This window comes from Sapajus apella, unplaced genomic scaffold (genome assembly GCF_009761245.1).
Source record: "Sapajus apella isolate SASKATOON/1434 unplaced genomic scaffold, GSC_monkey_1.0 scaffold192, whole genome shotgun sequence".
Taxonomy (NCBI): domain Eukaryota; kingdom Metazoa; phylum Chordata; class Mammalia; order Primates; family Cebidae; genus Sapajus; species Sapajus apella.
The window spans coordinates 157590-171873 of NW_022437132.1; the positions used below are offsets into that span (position 1 = coordinate 157590).

A 14284-nucleotide genomic window follows, 5' to 3' on the forward strand; every position below is an offset into this window, starting at 1 on the left:
CAAGACTAGGAGGGAAGCACACAGGCTGAATGAGTACCCTCAGTGCCAAGTGCAGGATGGGGCCTGCAAAGCATGGCACTAATCCCAAGTGACTCCTGCACAGGGCAGCCCCTTCCACCCTCCTTTCCTTGGAGACAGCTGACAGGCTGGCAGAGCAGCCCACCTACCCGTATGTCCCCCGGAAAGGACAGCCTGTGGCAGGAGAGCCCAGGGCAGGGCCACCAGCTACATCGTGAAAAGACCCAGACCATGGTGCCCGTGTGTGCCCACTGAGCCCATCAGCTCAAGGGTGGCACCTGTACTTCTGCAGAGAGAAAGCGGATGAGGGTGACTATATGTTAACAATGTGACTCCCAGGAATCCCCTCCAAAAAATCTCCCAGATAGTGAAAAGGGGAAGGAGTTCCCATTACCTACACATTAGTTAGTACGTATCCTTTGCAGAAGGGCTTCATTTTTGTTGTTTTGTTTTTTGAGGCAGTCTTGCTCTGTCGCCTAGGCGGGATGCGATCTTACCTCACGGCAACCTCTGCCTCCCGGGTTCACGCGATTCTCCTGTCTCAGCCTCCCTAGTAGCTGTGATTACAGATGTGTACCACCACGCCAGGCTAATTTTTTATTCTCAGTAGAGACAAAGTTTCACCATGTTGGCCAGGCTGGTTTCAAACTCCTGACCTCGAGTGATCCACCTGTCTAGCCCTCCAAAGGGTTGGGATTACCGGCATGAGCTGCCATGCCTAGCCCTTCATTTTGGTCTTAAAGTTCCTGCCCGATGTAGAGCAGTGGAAAGAACTGAGAAGTGGGCAACATCATCAGCCCACATGGAACATGAGTCAAACCCCACCTTTTTTTTTTTTTTTTTTGAGACAGGGCCTTCCTCTGTCACCCAGGCTGGAGTGCAGTGGCACAATCAAGGTTCACCTCAGCCTCAAAAATCCTCCTGCCTCAGCCTTCTGAGTAGTAGCTGGGACTACTGGCGTGCCCCACCATTCCCAGCCACATGGGCATTTTTTTGTGCTAAGTAACTTCAAAACAGGAAGTCCAGTGTAACTCACCTGAGTCCCAAGTTAAGGATGTGGCAACAGCTGACCACACAAGACAGCTTTTCCTAAACGAATACAGAATAGAGCCCCTCTCTCCTCCCCATTGGAGATGGACAGCTCAGCCACTCAGAAGGGTGCGTGGGACCCAGCAAACAAACAGCCATGTACATCTGGGTCCCGTCGGTCAGGTGCCGAGGACAGGAAGTGCCCTGGCATCTACTGGGTGCCAGAAGACAAGACGTGGTCCCCAAGTAAGTCCTGCTGCCTGTGAGGTACTGGTGGCACTGGCACAGGGTCACGGTGAAGAGCTCCAGGCAGAGGACAGCACAGACCCCAGCGCAGCCTCAGGAGGCAGTCGTCGTATTTATTTATTCCTACTCAACATGACCCCAAAACACAGGAGCAACTCTGTACAATTCTAGAAACTCACAGCTAGCTCCAAAACAATAGAAATTTTAAACTACAAAAGATGAGTTATATTCAGCAAATATAAAGGGTAATTTTAGACTGTGCGAATGTTTATCAGACTATTTACAGCACCCGGAGACAGGTTCAGATCTCGCCGGCCTCCTTCTCTTCAGACCTTCGTGAAGCCATCTTCCCGTTGGAGCTCTCGAGCCTCCAGTCCGGGGGCCCCCGCTCACTCCGCCCGCTCTCCCAGGACGCCTCTCTGGATGCCCTTTCTCTGGAGAACCTGGGAAATGGGAACCACAGGCTCAGTGGAGGCTGCTGCCCCACTTCTGCTGGCTGCTCAGGTACTGACAGTGGACCCACAGACCAGGCCAGGGAAGGCCATGCACCCCCTATATCTGGAAGCCCCCGGGAGGCCAACCACACCTGCCCACCACATATGGAATGTTAGGTAGCCATTAAAAAGTGACCTTTGCAAAGAGTTTTAATAAGGAGAGCCTCCACTACAACATAAATGGAGGAAAGGAGAACACAACACTATGCTAAAACACACACACACACACACACACGTGTGCGCGCAGAAATACACACACACACACACACACACACACACACACACACACACACACACACGTACGTACGCGCGCAGAAAAAAATACCAAAAACAAAAATGAAAGCAGAGGTAAGCAGGGCTTGGTCAGGACATTAAGGCTCAGCCACTCTGTGTATGGGCGCAATGGTGCACAGGGCCCCAGGGTGCAGGCTGGGCACACACGTGCAGCTCCTGCGGCATCACCTGGTGCTGCGCGAGCTCCTCCACAGCCCTCTCGCCTCTTTCCAGACCTCAGAGTCCCGTTTGTGACTCCCCGGCCCTAGTCCTGGGTGCCAGCCCAGGCCCATCCCCACCAGACACGGCCCCCAGCAGACCCTGGGAACACAGAGAAGGGCTCACTCCTGGTTGCAGCTACCGAAGGAGTCAGAGTAGTTACTTGTATTTCGCACTCCGGTCCCGGGAAGCCCGACGATGTCCCCGGCTGTGGCTCCGGGAACGGCTGCGGTGGCGCCTGTGTCTATCTCGGGACCGGGACCGGGACAACTTCCGTCGCTCTCGGGAGGTAGATCTTGACCGCCTCCGACGCCGATCCCGGGAGCGTGACCTGAAAAATCAGAAGGTTCCGAGGCTGAGACTCCACAGGTGCCACCGCCACCACAGCCCCACCCCTCAGCAGATTCTGCTCTTGCTGCTTTGCTGACATTTCCCCCCTATTTCCCCAAATTTAACATATTTCTATCAGTTATCTCCAATGGCTAGACCCTTTCCAATGAGGCCTCCTGAAAACATCTGGCCTGGATACTCCTGTCACCCTGCAGGCCCCAACCTTCCCTCTCACCAACAGTGGGAACCCTCTGTTGTACCAAGCAACCCCTTGCCCTGTGCCCTCCACAAGCCAGCCCTCCTGCCAGACAACATTTGTAATGGCATAAACAGTAAATATTAAGAAAAAGGCGAATGGAAAAAGATATTTGACTGAGAACACTTTAATGGATCTGGAAACCTACCTCCTGCGATCTCTGGTTCTTGATCCTGACCTAAAAAGGGGGAAAAAAAGGTGAACAGGGCTGAGCGCAGGGTGGCTCACACCTGTAATCGCAGCACTTTCAGAGACCGAGGCGGGCCGATCGCCTGAGGTCAGGAGTTTGAGACCAGCCTGGCCAACATGATGAAATGCTATCTCTACTAAAAATATAAAAACTAGCCAGGCGGGGTGGTGAGCACCTGTAATCCCAGCTACTTGGGAGACTGAGGCAGAAGAATCACTTGAACCCGGGAAGCAGAGGTTGCTGTGAGCTGAGATGGTGCCACTGCACTCCAGCCTGGGCAACAAGAGTGAAACTTTATCTCAAAAAAAAAAAAAAAAAAAAAAAAAAAAAGATGAACTACTTCCCGAAAGCACCCCTATTCCTCACCATCTGCGGGGAGGGCTCCAAATCTAATCCAAGAAGTGAGACATTTCCCCAAAGACTTGCTGCTTTTGAGCTGCCTGCATGTTTCCAGTCTGAATGGACAGTGCCAATGTGGCCATCCCCACCGCCACTCTGTGGCACACTCAGTGGCACCTGAGTGTCACCGAGGGGACTACATCCGAGCATAAGACACAGCCTCATAACATCACAAGGGCCGTGGGAAATCGGTGCACACTGACAGTTAACAGTGCAGCACCCAAGTCCTACAAATGCTTCTCCAGTCTTGACAACAGACATCAGCACAGAATGTGCAGGCGCTGAGTGGGGCACACCAAAGACAGCAAAGTGAAAGCAAAGCCCTCAGTTCCAGACACAGGCTTCCTGCCAGGTGAGAGTCATGAGCTCATTCTGCCACACAACCAGAGTATGAAAAACGTAAGCTACAAGGCCTCATTCTATGCCCCTGCTAAGAATTAAGGTACAGTCATTAAGGTCAAGTGGCCCCATGTACACCCACAACATACATGACCTAAACATGATCATGCATGTAAAAATGTCCAACTCCATGCAAAAAAAGTGGGAGTCTGTTTTGCATAATATTTTTTCTATACTGTTTAAATCTCCTTACAATAAAAATCTCCTGCTGGATAATTAAAACAACAACAAATACAATAAACAACATTCGCCCTCTCTGAGTTACACACTGAGGAGCTCTTTCAGGGAAAGCGGTTTGGGAGCCTTCCTGGACAATAAGCTGTGTCCAAGAGGTTACTTCCAGCTCCCAGCTCTTCTTTCAACTCCAATCAGACTCAACACCCCCACCTCAAGACGGCCTCTCAAGCTGAGTGTGGCCAGAAGCACCTGCTACTTCCATCCTTCCTCTTCCCATTCCAATACACCATGCCCAGCCTTCCAAACTCACCAAGAAGCAACTCGGGGACACAAACCAGGACCAGCTTCACTTCCTCCTCTGCACACCTCACACGCTAACGGCAGATCCCATCAGTTCTAACCCAGAACTTTCCCAGACTCCTTCAGCCCCTTGCCTGGCTTCAACTGCCACCTCCTCCACAAAGGTTCTCCCGCCCAGCTCCCCAAGGCCCTGGTGCCCCCACTCCCGCACCAGCACTGTTCTCCACAAGGCGGCAGGTACCACCCCTCCTAAGGAGCCACCCAACAGCCCCAGAGCACCCAGTAAATCATCAGCAGTGCCACACGAAGCCTCCAAGAACTCAGAGCCTTTCCTGACTGCCATGCACACACCGTCCTGGGCTAGGCTGGGCTGTGTTTTGTTCTGTTGGACTGAATATGCCATGTGTTTACTTCTCCTTTGTTGTTGTTGTTGTTGTTTTTTGAGATGGAGTGTTGCTTTGTTGCCCAGGCTGGGGTACAGTGGCACCATCTCAGTACACTGCAACCTCTGCCTCTCAGGTTCAAGTGATTCTCCCACTTCAGTCTCCAGAGTAGCTGGGATTACAGGCACATGCCACCACGTCCAGCTAATTTTTGTATTTTTAGTAGAGACAGGGTTTCACCATGCTGGTCTCAATCCCTGATCTCAAGTAATCTGCCCACCTCGGCCTCCCAAAGTGCTGGGATTAGAGGCATGAACCAGCGGGCCTGGCCTCACTTCTTTCTCTTATAATGGCCTGTTGAGCAGGCCCAAACTATTCCAAGCAGCAGGGGACGCCCGAGGCCGGGGCAGCCCATCCAGTGCCAGCCCCGGGCTCACCTCCTGCTCAGACGCTCCTCTCGCTCCCTCTCCTCTCTCCTCCTCAAGCGATCCTGATTTCTCTTCTCCTGCTTTTCAGCGACAGTTTTCTAAATAAATGAAACAGAAAAATGGGGGAAGAGCAAGTTACACAAACCAGAGTGTGAATGCTACTTAACAAAGCACCTTTATATGAGCTCAGTATCGGTAATTTAAAAACTGAAGAGACATTTTTAGGAAATGGGAACACATTCATTTTTAATACTTCCTAATGAAGAAGATAATGCATGAAAAAATGGTTTATCATTACATTTTATTTACTTTTGTTTTGTTTTGAGACGGAGTCTTGCTCTGTCGCCAGGGTGGAGTACAGTGGCGCAATCTCGGCTCACTGCAATCTCCGCCTCCTGGATTCAAGCCATTCTTCTGCCTCAGCCTCTCAAGTAGCTGGGACCACAGGTGCATGCCACCATGCCCAGCTAATTTTGATATTTTTAGTAGAGATGGGGTTTCACCATGTTGGCCAGGATGGTCTCAATCTCTTCCCCTTGTGATCTGCCCACCTCAGCCTCCCAAAGTGCTGGGATTACAGGCGTGAGCCACCACACCCACCTTTTTTTTTTTTTTGAAGTCTTTCTGTCCACCCAGACTAGATGGAGTGCAGTGGTGTAATCACATTGTAGCCTCCACCTTCCAGGCTTAAGCAATCCTCTTTACCTCCACCTCCTGAGTAGCTGGTACTATTACAGGCGTGGGCCACCATGGCCAACTAATTTTTAAAAATTTTTAGGCCGGGCGCGGTGGCTCAAGCCTGTAATCCCAGCACTTTGGGAGGCCGAGGCGGGTGGATCACGAGGTCAAGAGATCGAGACCATCCTGGTCAACATGGTGAAACCTCATCTCTACTAAAAAAATACAAAGCATTAGCTGGGCATGGTGGCGCGTGCCTATAATCCCAGCTACTCAGGATGTTGAGGCAGGAGAATTGCCTGAACCCAGGAGGTAGAAGTTGCAGTGAGCCAAGATCGCGCCATTGCACTCCAGTCTGGGTAACAAGAGCGAAACTCCGTCTCAAAAAAAAAAAAAATTTTTTTAGGCTGGACACAGTGGCTCATGCCTATAATCCCAGCACTTTGGGAGTTCGAGGCGGGTGGATTACAAGGTACAGAGTTTGAGACCAGCCTGACTACCATAGTGAAACCCTGTCTCTACTAAAAAGACATAAAATTAGCCAGGCATGGTGGCACGCACCTGTAGTCCCAGCTACTTAGAAAGCTGAGGCAGGAGAATCGCTTGAACAGGGAGGGAGAGGTTGTAGTGAGCCGAGATCGCGCCACTGTATTCCACCTGGGGTGACAGAGCAAGACTCTGTCAAATTAAAAAAAAATTTATTTCCGGCCAGGCGCGGTGGCTCACGCCTGTAATCCCAGCACTTTGGGAGGCCGAGGCGGGTGGATCACGAGGTCAAGAGATCTAGACCATCCTGGTCAACATGGTGGAACCCCGTCTCTACTAAAAATACAAAAAATCAGCTGGGCATGGTGGCACGTGCCTGTAATCCCAGCTACTCAGGAGGCTGAGGCAGGAGAATTGCCTGAACCCAGGAGGCGGAGGTTGCGGTGAGCCGAGATCGCGCCATTGCACTCCAGCCTGGGTAACAAGAGCAAAACTCCGTCTCAAGCCAAAAAAGTAACAAAAATTATTTTATTTCCAAAATGACAGATTTTTATTAAAAAAAAAAAAAAAAAAATTATAGAGATAGGATCTTGCTATGTTGCCCAGGCTGGTCTTGAACTTCTCAGCTCAAGCAATCCTCTTACCTTGGTCTCCCAAAGTGCTGGGGTTATAGGCCTGAGCCACCCAGCCTATCATTACATTTTCACAATTTGGTAACAGACTGTCCTATACTTCTAACTCACAAGGAATTGATCACATTGTTTCAAACCAACCCAGAAAGCTAGTTTATGGTAAAACAGAACAGAGATATCTGATCAAACACATCCTGCTACTGGGAACAGAATTCCTGCTGCCAAAAAGCAGCCCAGCCTCAGGGTGCTGGGTGTTGTGCTGGCTTTAGACTAAACTGAGTTTGAGGGAGGTAGAACACACATCCTCTGCACCTGGCTTTTTTTTTTTTTTTACTGGTTTGTCAAAAGCACCTGGCTTTCAACACAAGACGACCTGAATCATCAGGCTGATTATGAAAACCTTGTAAGGGGAGGAGGCTATAAGAAACCTCACCAATGAACATACCATCAAGGCGAGCTTAGTGGAAAAGCACCAGCACCATTCTGTACACCGATGACTACCAATATCAACTCCGAGCCATTTCACTCAAGTGAAACCCTGAGTGAGAGCAAGTCAGAGCCAATGAGACAAAGAATCACTAGGCTTCTCCACCCAGAGAGCTATGATGGGGTAAGGATAATCTTCCGTGCCCAGGTTGGATCAGAGCACATTCCCCACAGCATGAGAGGGCACAGCAAGGATGGAGAGCGGGGTGACCGGAACCTCCAGCTCTAAACCTTCGCCCATGCTCACGCTGTGTCTGCGACAGGGCACATGTGGATGACATCTTTAAGGTTACGCTAAAGGATGGCATTAAAGCCAGGTACAGCGGCTCATGCCATCTCGGCACTCTCGGAGGCTGAACAGGCAGAATCATTTGAGGCCAGAAGTTTGAGGCTTGCCGGGCAAACACAGTAAGACATTCCTGTCTTTAAAAAAAAAAGTGGGGGGGATGGAGGCAGCAAACCACCTTGCCATGTATGTACCTATGCAACAATACTGCATAATCTGAACATGTACCCCAGAACCTGAAGTACAAAAAAAAAAAATTCTCTTTCCAGCCAGCACCAAGCGATGGTCATCTCGGGACAACTGGTACAAGCGCCGCAAGACCGGGGGCAAGAGAAAGCCCCACCACAAGAAGCGGAAGTATGAGTTGGGGCCCCCGCCGCATCCACACAATCCGTGTGCGGGGTGGTAACAAGAAACACCGTGCCCTGAGGCTGGACGCGGGGGGTTTCTCCTGGGGCTCAGAGTGCTGTACTCGCAAAACAAGGATCATCGATGTTGTCTGTAATGCGTCTAGTAACGAGCTGGTCGGTACCAAGACCCTGGTGAAGAATTGCATCGTGCTCATCGACAGCCCGCCGTACCGACAGTGGTACGAGTCCCACTATGCGCTGCCCCCGGGCCACAAGAAGGGAGCCAAGCTGACTCCTGAGGAAGAAGAGATTTTAAACAAAAACGATCAAAAAATTCAGAAGAAATATGACAAAAGGAAAAAGAATGCCAAAATCAGCAGTCTCCTGAAGGAGCAGTTCCGTCAGGGCAAGCTTCTTGCGTGCATCCCTTAGTGTGGCCCAGCAGATGGCTATGTGCTAGCGGGCAAAGAGCTGGAGTTCTATCTTAGGAAAATCAAGGCCCGGAAAGGCAAATAAATCCTTGTTTTCTGTCTTCATCCATGTAATAAAGGTGTTTATTGTTTGTTCTGTTCACAAAAAAAAAAATTAGCCAGGCATGGTGGCGTGCGCCTATAGTCGCAGCTACTCAGGAGACTGAGGACAGAGAAACACTTGAGTCCAGGAGTTCCAGATTACAGTGACAATAAGCTATCAGCTACCATCACATCACTACACTCCAGACTGGGTGACAGAGGGATACCCTGTCTCTTAAAAAACAAAACAAAACAAAATCAGAGGATTTTGTCTAGGTTGGAGTGTAGCAGTGTGATCACAGTTCACTGCAGCCTTGACCTCCAAGGTCCAAACAATCCACCTCAGCCTCCTGAATGGCGGGAACCAAAGGCACACACCTCCACGGTCGGCTAATTATATTTTTGGTAGAGACAGGGTCTCCCCTTACATTGCCAGGCTGGTCTCAAACTCCTGAGCTCAATCAATTCTCCTGCCTTGGCTTCCTAAATGCTGGACTTACAGGCAGGAACCACCAGGCCCAGCCTCAAGGATGGCATTTTTTTTTTTTTTTTTGAGACGGAGTTTCACTCATGCTACCCAGGCTGGAATGCAATGGCGCGATCTCGGCTCACCGCAACCTCCGCCTCCTGGGTTCAGGCAATTCTCCTGCCTCAGCCTCCTGAGTAGCTGGGATTACAGGCACGCACCACCACGCCCAGCTAATGTTTTGTATTTTTAGTAGAGACGGGGTTTCACCATGTTGACCAGGATGGTCTTCATCTCTTAACCTCGTGATCCACCCGCCTCGGCCTCCCAAAGTGCTGGGATTACAGGCTTGAGCCACCGTGCCCGGCCTGGATGGCATCTTTTTAAAAAAATTAAGGATTGGTCAGGTGCGGTGACTCATGTGTAATCCCAGCACTTTGGGAGGCAGAGACAGGTGGACATCTCTGGGACAACTGTGAGTGAAGCCTCCTGTAATTAGGGCACAGAACTCATACTCTCCATATCATTACGAGGTATACTTCCAAACACATTCTGAGCTGTTACTTAAATAATTACTTATCAAAGTTTGTAATACAAGTTGTGTTGTTTTGGTCAATTCTATGCTACAATGATAAAATGTAATGATAATGATAAAACAAGCTTTCTAACCAAGTTAATGCCTCTTAAGACAAGGGAAAAACATTTCACTACATTCACATTTCTAATGCGGAAATACACATTAAGGAAATAAAAGACTTGCAGATGTAAAAAAAAAAAAACAAACAAACAAACAAAAAAACAACACTACGTTAGGGCCAAGCACTGTGGGTCACACCTGTAATCCTAGCACTTTGGGAGGCTGAGGCAGGTGGATTACTGAACTCAGGAGTTCGACAGCAGCCTGGGCAACATGGCAAAACCCCATCTCTACTAAAAATACGAAAATTAGCCGGGTGTACTGGTAAACACTTACAGTTCCAGCTACCTGGGGGGCTGAGGCAGGAGAATCGCTTGAACCTGAGAGGTGGAGGCTGCAGTGAGCTGAGATCATGCCACTGGACTCTGGCCTGGGTGACAGAGCAAGACCCTACCTCAAAAAACGAAACAAAAAACAAAACAAAACAAAAACCTACAGTAGGACAAAATTCTGGGCTATAAAATGAAAATTTAAAGGAGAAATGGCAAAGTAACATTTCCACCTGCTAGGAAGCAATTTTTTTTTTCTTTGAGACAAAGTCTCACTCTGTGGCCCAGGCTACAGTGCAGTGGTTCAATCTTGGCTCCCTGCAACCTCTGTCTCCCAGGTTCAAGTGATTCTCCTGCCTCAGTCTCCCGAGTAGCTGGGAATACAGGCATGCATCACCATGCCTGGCTAATTTGTGTTTTCAGTAGAGCCAGGGTTTCGCCATGTTGGCCAGGCTGGTCTCAAACTCCTGACCTCAAGTGATTTGCCCTCCTCAGCCTCCCAAAGTGCTGGGATTACAGGCATGAGCCACCGCGCCCAGCCAAAAGCAAATTTTTAATGGGGTGGTAAATGCATACTAAATTGTAATTTACAATACCATTGGATACATATTTTACATCTTTCATACCTATAAACTTATAAAGAAAAATTCCAATTCAAAAAAAAATGTGACAGAGTACACTGCTTTTCAAAATTCTCTCGGGAACAAAGCAAAATGTTTCAAGACCAGAGGCTGAGAATAGCCTCACTGCTGTGCCAGCTCCTATTCCAGTCCAGATTGGCACAATCACCTAGGGGACCTTCCTCAGGTGGAGCGCCCTGGCACATGCTGCCTGACTCAGCAGCCCCTTCTGGGGCACACAAGGCCCTCGGCCTTGGTCACTGCAGCATTCTGCAGTCAGGGTCAACATGTCTGTCCCTCCACTACATTTCAGTTATATGGGGGGACGGGGAGGGAGGGGTGGTGGGGAGGCTGGCTAATTTCCCACCATCCTATCCTGAAGTCCGAGTATACAGTAAGGGAGGCTCCGTCAGTGTGAAGGAAGACAATTCGAAGTCATAGAAACACATCCAACCTTCCTTCCTAGCATTCTGTACTTAAAGTTTTTAAATGTCTTAGAGCCTTGAGAAAGGAACAGAGGCTGTTGCTGGGCCAGGTGGTACAATGCTCTCAGAAAAACCCCATCCTCACCTTACGCTTCTGAGGTGGCTCACAGGCAAGGAGCCACGATGTGTGATATTGTCTTGACCGACCACACGGACTCTTTCTCATCTCCAAACAAGTTATTTCAGAGGTACACAAGGAACTGTATGTACCCTGGGAATAGGCTCTGACATTCCTTTTTTTTTTTTGAGATGGAGTTTCATGCTTGCTGCCCAGGCTCACTCTTGGCTCACCACAACCTCTGCCTCCTGGGTTCAAGCAATTCTCCTGCCTCAGCCTCCCCAGTGGAAGAGATTACAGGCATGCACCACCACACCTGGCTAATTTTGTATTTTTAGTTGAGATGGGGTTTCAACATGTTGGTCAGGCTAGTCTCAACCTCCTGACCTAAGGTGATGTGCCCACCTCCACCTCCCACAGTGCTGGGATTACAGGCATGAGCCATCACGACAGCGGTGCTGCCATTTCCTTTTGTTAACAACAGGGTCCATACTAAATCTCCAAGGCCCCTTTGGTCTCTGAGCATGTCTCTTGTGTGAATCCAAGTGATGAAACCTGAGTATTTCACTACAACACTCAAGCTCTTAGAGATCAGAACGTAAGGTTTTTAAAAATTAAAGGAATGTAAAGACACCCCAAGACAACTCAGCTTTCTCCAGAAACAGATGAACATACTCTTAACTGATCAAGCTTCTCTCGGATCTGAATGAACCCCAAGTGTAACTTGCCACCGAAGTGGTCTGCCAGGCGACGGTCATTGTCATGGAGACCAAGGTAGGCTGAACAGACCTCACAGACACGCAGCTTTTGCTGCTGAAAACTGGACGCAGGCATAGAATTTCTGTATTCTTCCTGGAGAAGGAAAATAGAAAGATAAAAGGCAAACAGAGCAGTCACCATGAATCCAATCTCCAAAATGTAAACATTTGATGACAGAAGTAACTTTTAAACAAATTTTTAAAAAACACAAACAAAACTTCAAATATTTATGACCAATTCAATTTTCACTTTATTTAAGAAATGCACTAACAGGCTGGGCTCGGAGGCTCACGCCTGTAATCCCAGCACTCTGGGAGGCCAAGGCAGATGGATCACTTGAGGCCAGGAGTTCAAGACGAACTGGGCCAACATGGCAAAACCCTGTCACTACTAAAAATGTAAAAATTGGCCGGGCACGGTGGCTCAAGCCTGTAATCCCAGCACTTTGGGAGGCCGAGGCGGGTGGATCACGAGGTCAAGAGATCGAGACCATCCTGGTCAACATGGTGAAACCCCGTCTCTACTGAAAATACAAAAAATTAGCTGGGCATGGTGGTGCGTGCCTGTAATCCCAGCTATTCAGGAGGCTGAGGCAGGAGAATTGCCTGAACCCAGGAGGCGGAGGTTGCGGTGAGCCAAGATCGCGCCATTGCACTCCAGCCTGGGTAACATGAGTGAAACTCCGTCTCAAAAAAAAAAAAAAAAAAAAATGTAAAAATTAGCCGGGCGTGGTGGCAGGCACCTGTAATACCAGCTACTGGAAAGGCTGAGGCAAGAGAATTGCTTAAGCCGAGGAGATAGAGGTTGCAGTGAGCTGAGATTACGCCACTACACTCCAACTAGGATGACAGAGAACGCTGTCACACACACACAAAAAAAAAATGGCCAGGCTGCAGTGGCTCATGCCTGTAATCCCAGCATTTTGGGAGGCTGAGGTGGGTGGATCACGAGGTCAGGAGTTCAAGACCAGCCTGGCCAACACGGTGAAACCCCATCTCTACTAGAAATACAAAAATTAGGCCGGGCACAGTGGTTCACGCCTGTGGCTGAGGCAGGTGGATCACAAGAGGTCAGGAGTTCAAGACCAGCCTGGCCAACATGGTGAAACCCCGTCTCTACTAAAAATGCAAAAATTAGCCAGGCATGGTGTCGTGAGCCTGTAATCCCAGCTACTCAAGAGGCTGAGGCAGGACAATCACTTGAATCCAGGAGGCGCAGTTTGCAGTGAGCAGAGACCACACCATGGCATTCCAGCTTAGGTGACAAAGCAAAACTCTGTCAAAAAAAATAAATAAATAAAACTAGCTGGGCATGGTGGTGCGGGCCTGTAGTCCCAGCTACTGAGGAGGCTGAGGCAGAGGAATTGCTTGAACCCGGGAAGTAGAGGCTGCAGTCAGCCAAGATCACGCCACTGGACTCCTGCCTGGGTGACAGAGCAAGACTGAGTCTCAAAAAAAAAAAAAAAAAAAAAAAATGCATTCCACACTGGGTGCAGTGACTCATGCCTATAATCTCAGCACTTTGGGAGACTGAGGAGAATCACTTGACCCCAGGAGTTTAAGACCTGCATGGGCAACACAGCAAGATCCAGTCTCTAAAAAATTAATTAGCCCAATGTGGTGGCAAATGCCTGTAGTCCCATCTACTCAAGAGGCTGATTTGGAAGAATTGCCTGAGACCAGAAGGTCAAGGGGGCAGTGAGCTGTGACTGCACCACTGCACTTCACCCTAGGCAACCCTGGGTGACAGCAAGACGCTGTCTCAAATATTAAAAAATAAAAGGTGGGGAATGGATGAGAAAAAAACAAGAACTTGAATATCCATTACAGTATACTACATCATTAACTAAAAAAAAAAAAAGAAAAAAAAAAAAAACTTAAGCAAAAACAATATTCTGTCCCCTTCTATAGTTCTGAAACCTTAAATGCCACCCTAGTCACATCTTTCAAAATAAATGCTAATTATGTTGAGTAAAAAAAGTCAATCTCGAACAGGCGCAGTGGTTTACACCTGTAATCCCAGAACTTTGGGAGGCTGAGGCAAGTGGATCAGGAGGTCAAGAGATGGAGACTACCCTTGCCAACAAGGTGAAACTCTGTCTCTACTAAAAATACAAAAATTAGCTGGGCGTGGTGGTGCGTACCTGTAGTCTCAGCTATTGGGAAGGCTGAGGCAGGAGAATCGCTTGATCCCGGGAGGCAGAGGTTACAGTGAGCTGAGATCGCGCCACTGCACTCCAGCCTGGCCAGAGAGCGAGACTCCGTCTTAAAAAAAAAAAAAACCACTCCTTGAAGACAACACAGAAGATCTAGATGAGCTTGTGTAGTAATGCTTTTTTCTTTTTTTTTTTTTTTTTTTT

At 48.9% G+C, this 14284-nt stretch overlaps 1 protein-coding gene and 1 pseudogene across 7 annotated transcripts in view; one reads left to right on the plus strand and one right to left on the minus strand.

Moving 5' to 3' along the window:
- Nucleotides 1–1385: 1385 nt before the first annotated feature.
- LUC7L (LUC7 like) overlaps nucleotides 1386–14284 on the minus strand; it is a 29952-nt gene continuing 17053 nt past the window's right edge. For 4 of the 6 annotated variants that reach the window (XM_032269357.1, XM_032269358.1, XM_032269362.1 and 1 more), the window contains 5 exons: nucleotides 11842–12018; nucleotides 5151–5239; nucleotides 3014–3043; nucleotides 2443–2610; nucleotides 1386–1736 (listed from right to left, as the gene is read on the minus strand). In XM_032269357.1, coding sequence (XP_032125248.1) covers nucleotides 1595–1736; nucleotides 2443–2610; nucleotides 3014–3043; nucleotides 5151–5239; nucleotides 11842–12018 — 606 coding nt within the window. In that variant the 3' untranslated portion in view covers nucleotides 1386–1594. Of the gene's footprint in view, nucleotides 1737–2405; nucleotides 2611–3013; nucleotides 3044–5150; nucleotides 5240–11841; nucleotides 12019–14284 lie in introns of all 6 variants that reach the window. The other 2 variants (XM_032269359.1, XM_032269361.1) reach the window with 1 other exon arrangement.
- LOC116543639 lies at nucleotides 7967–8595 on the plus strand (annotated as a pseudogene). The gene has a single exon (XR_004265660.1). The product of XR_004265660.1 is annotated as a 40S ribosomal protein S8 pseudogene (transcript).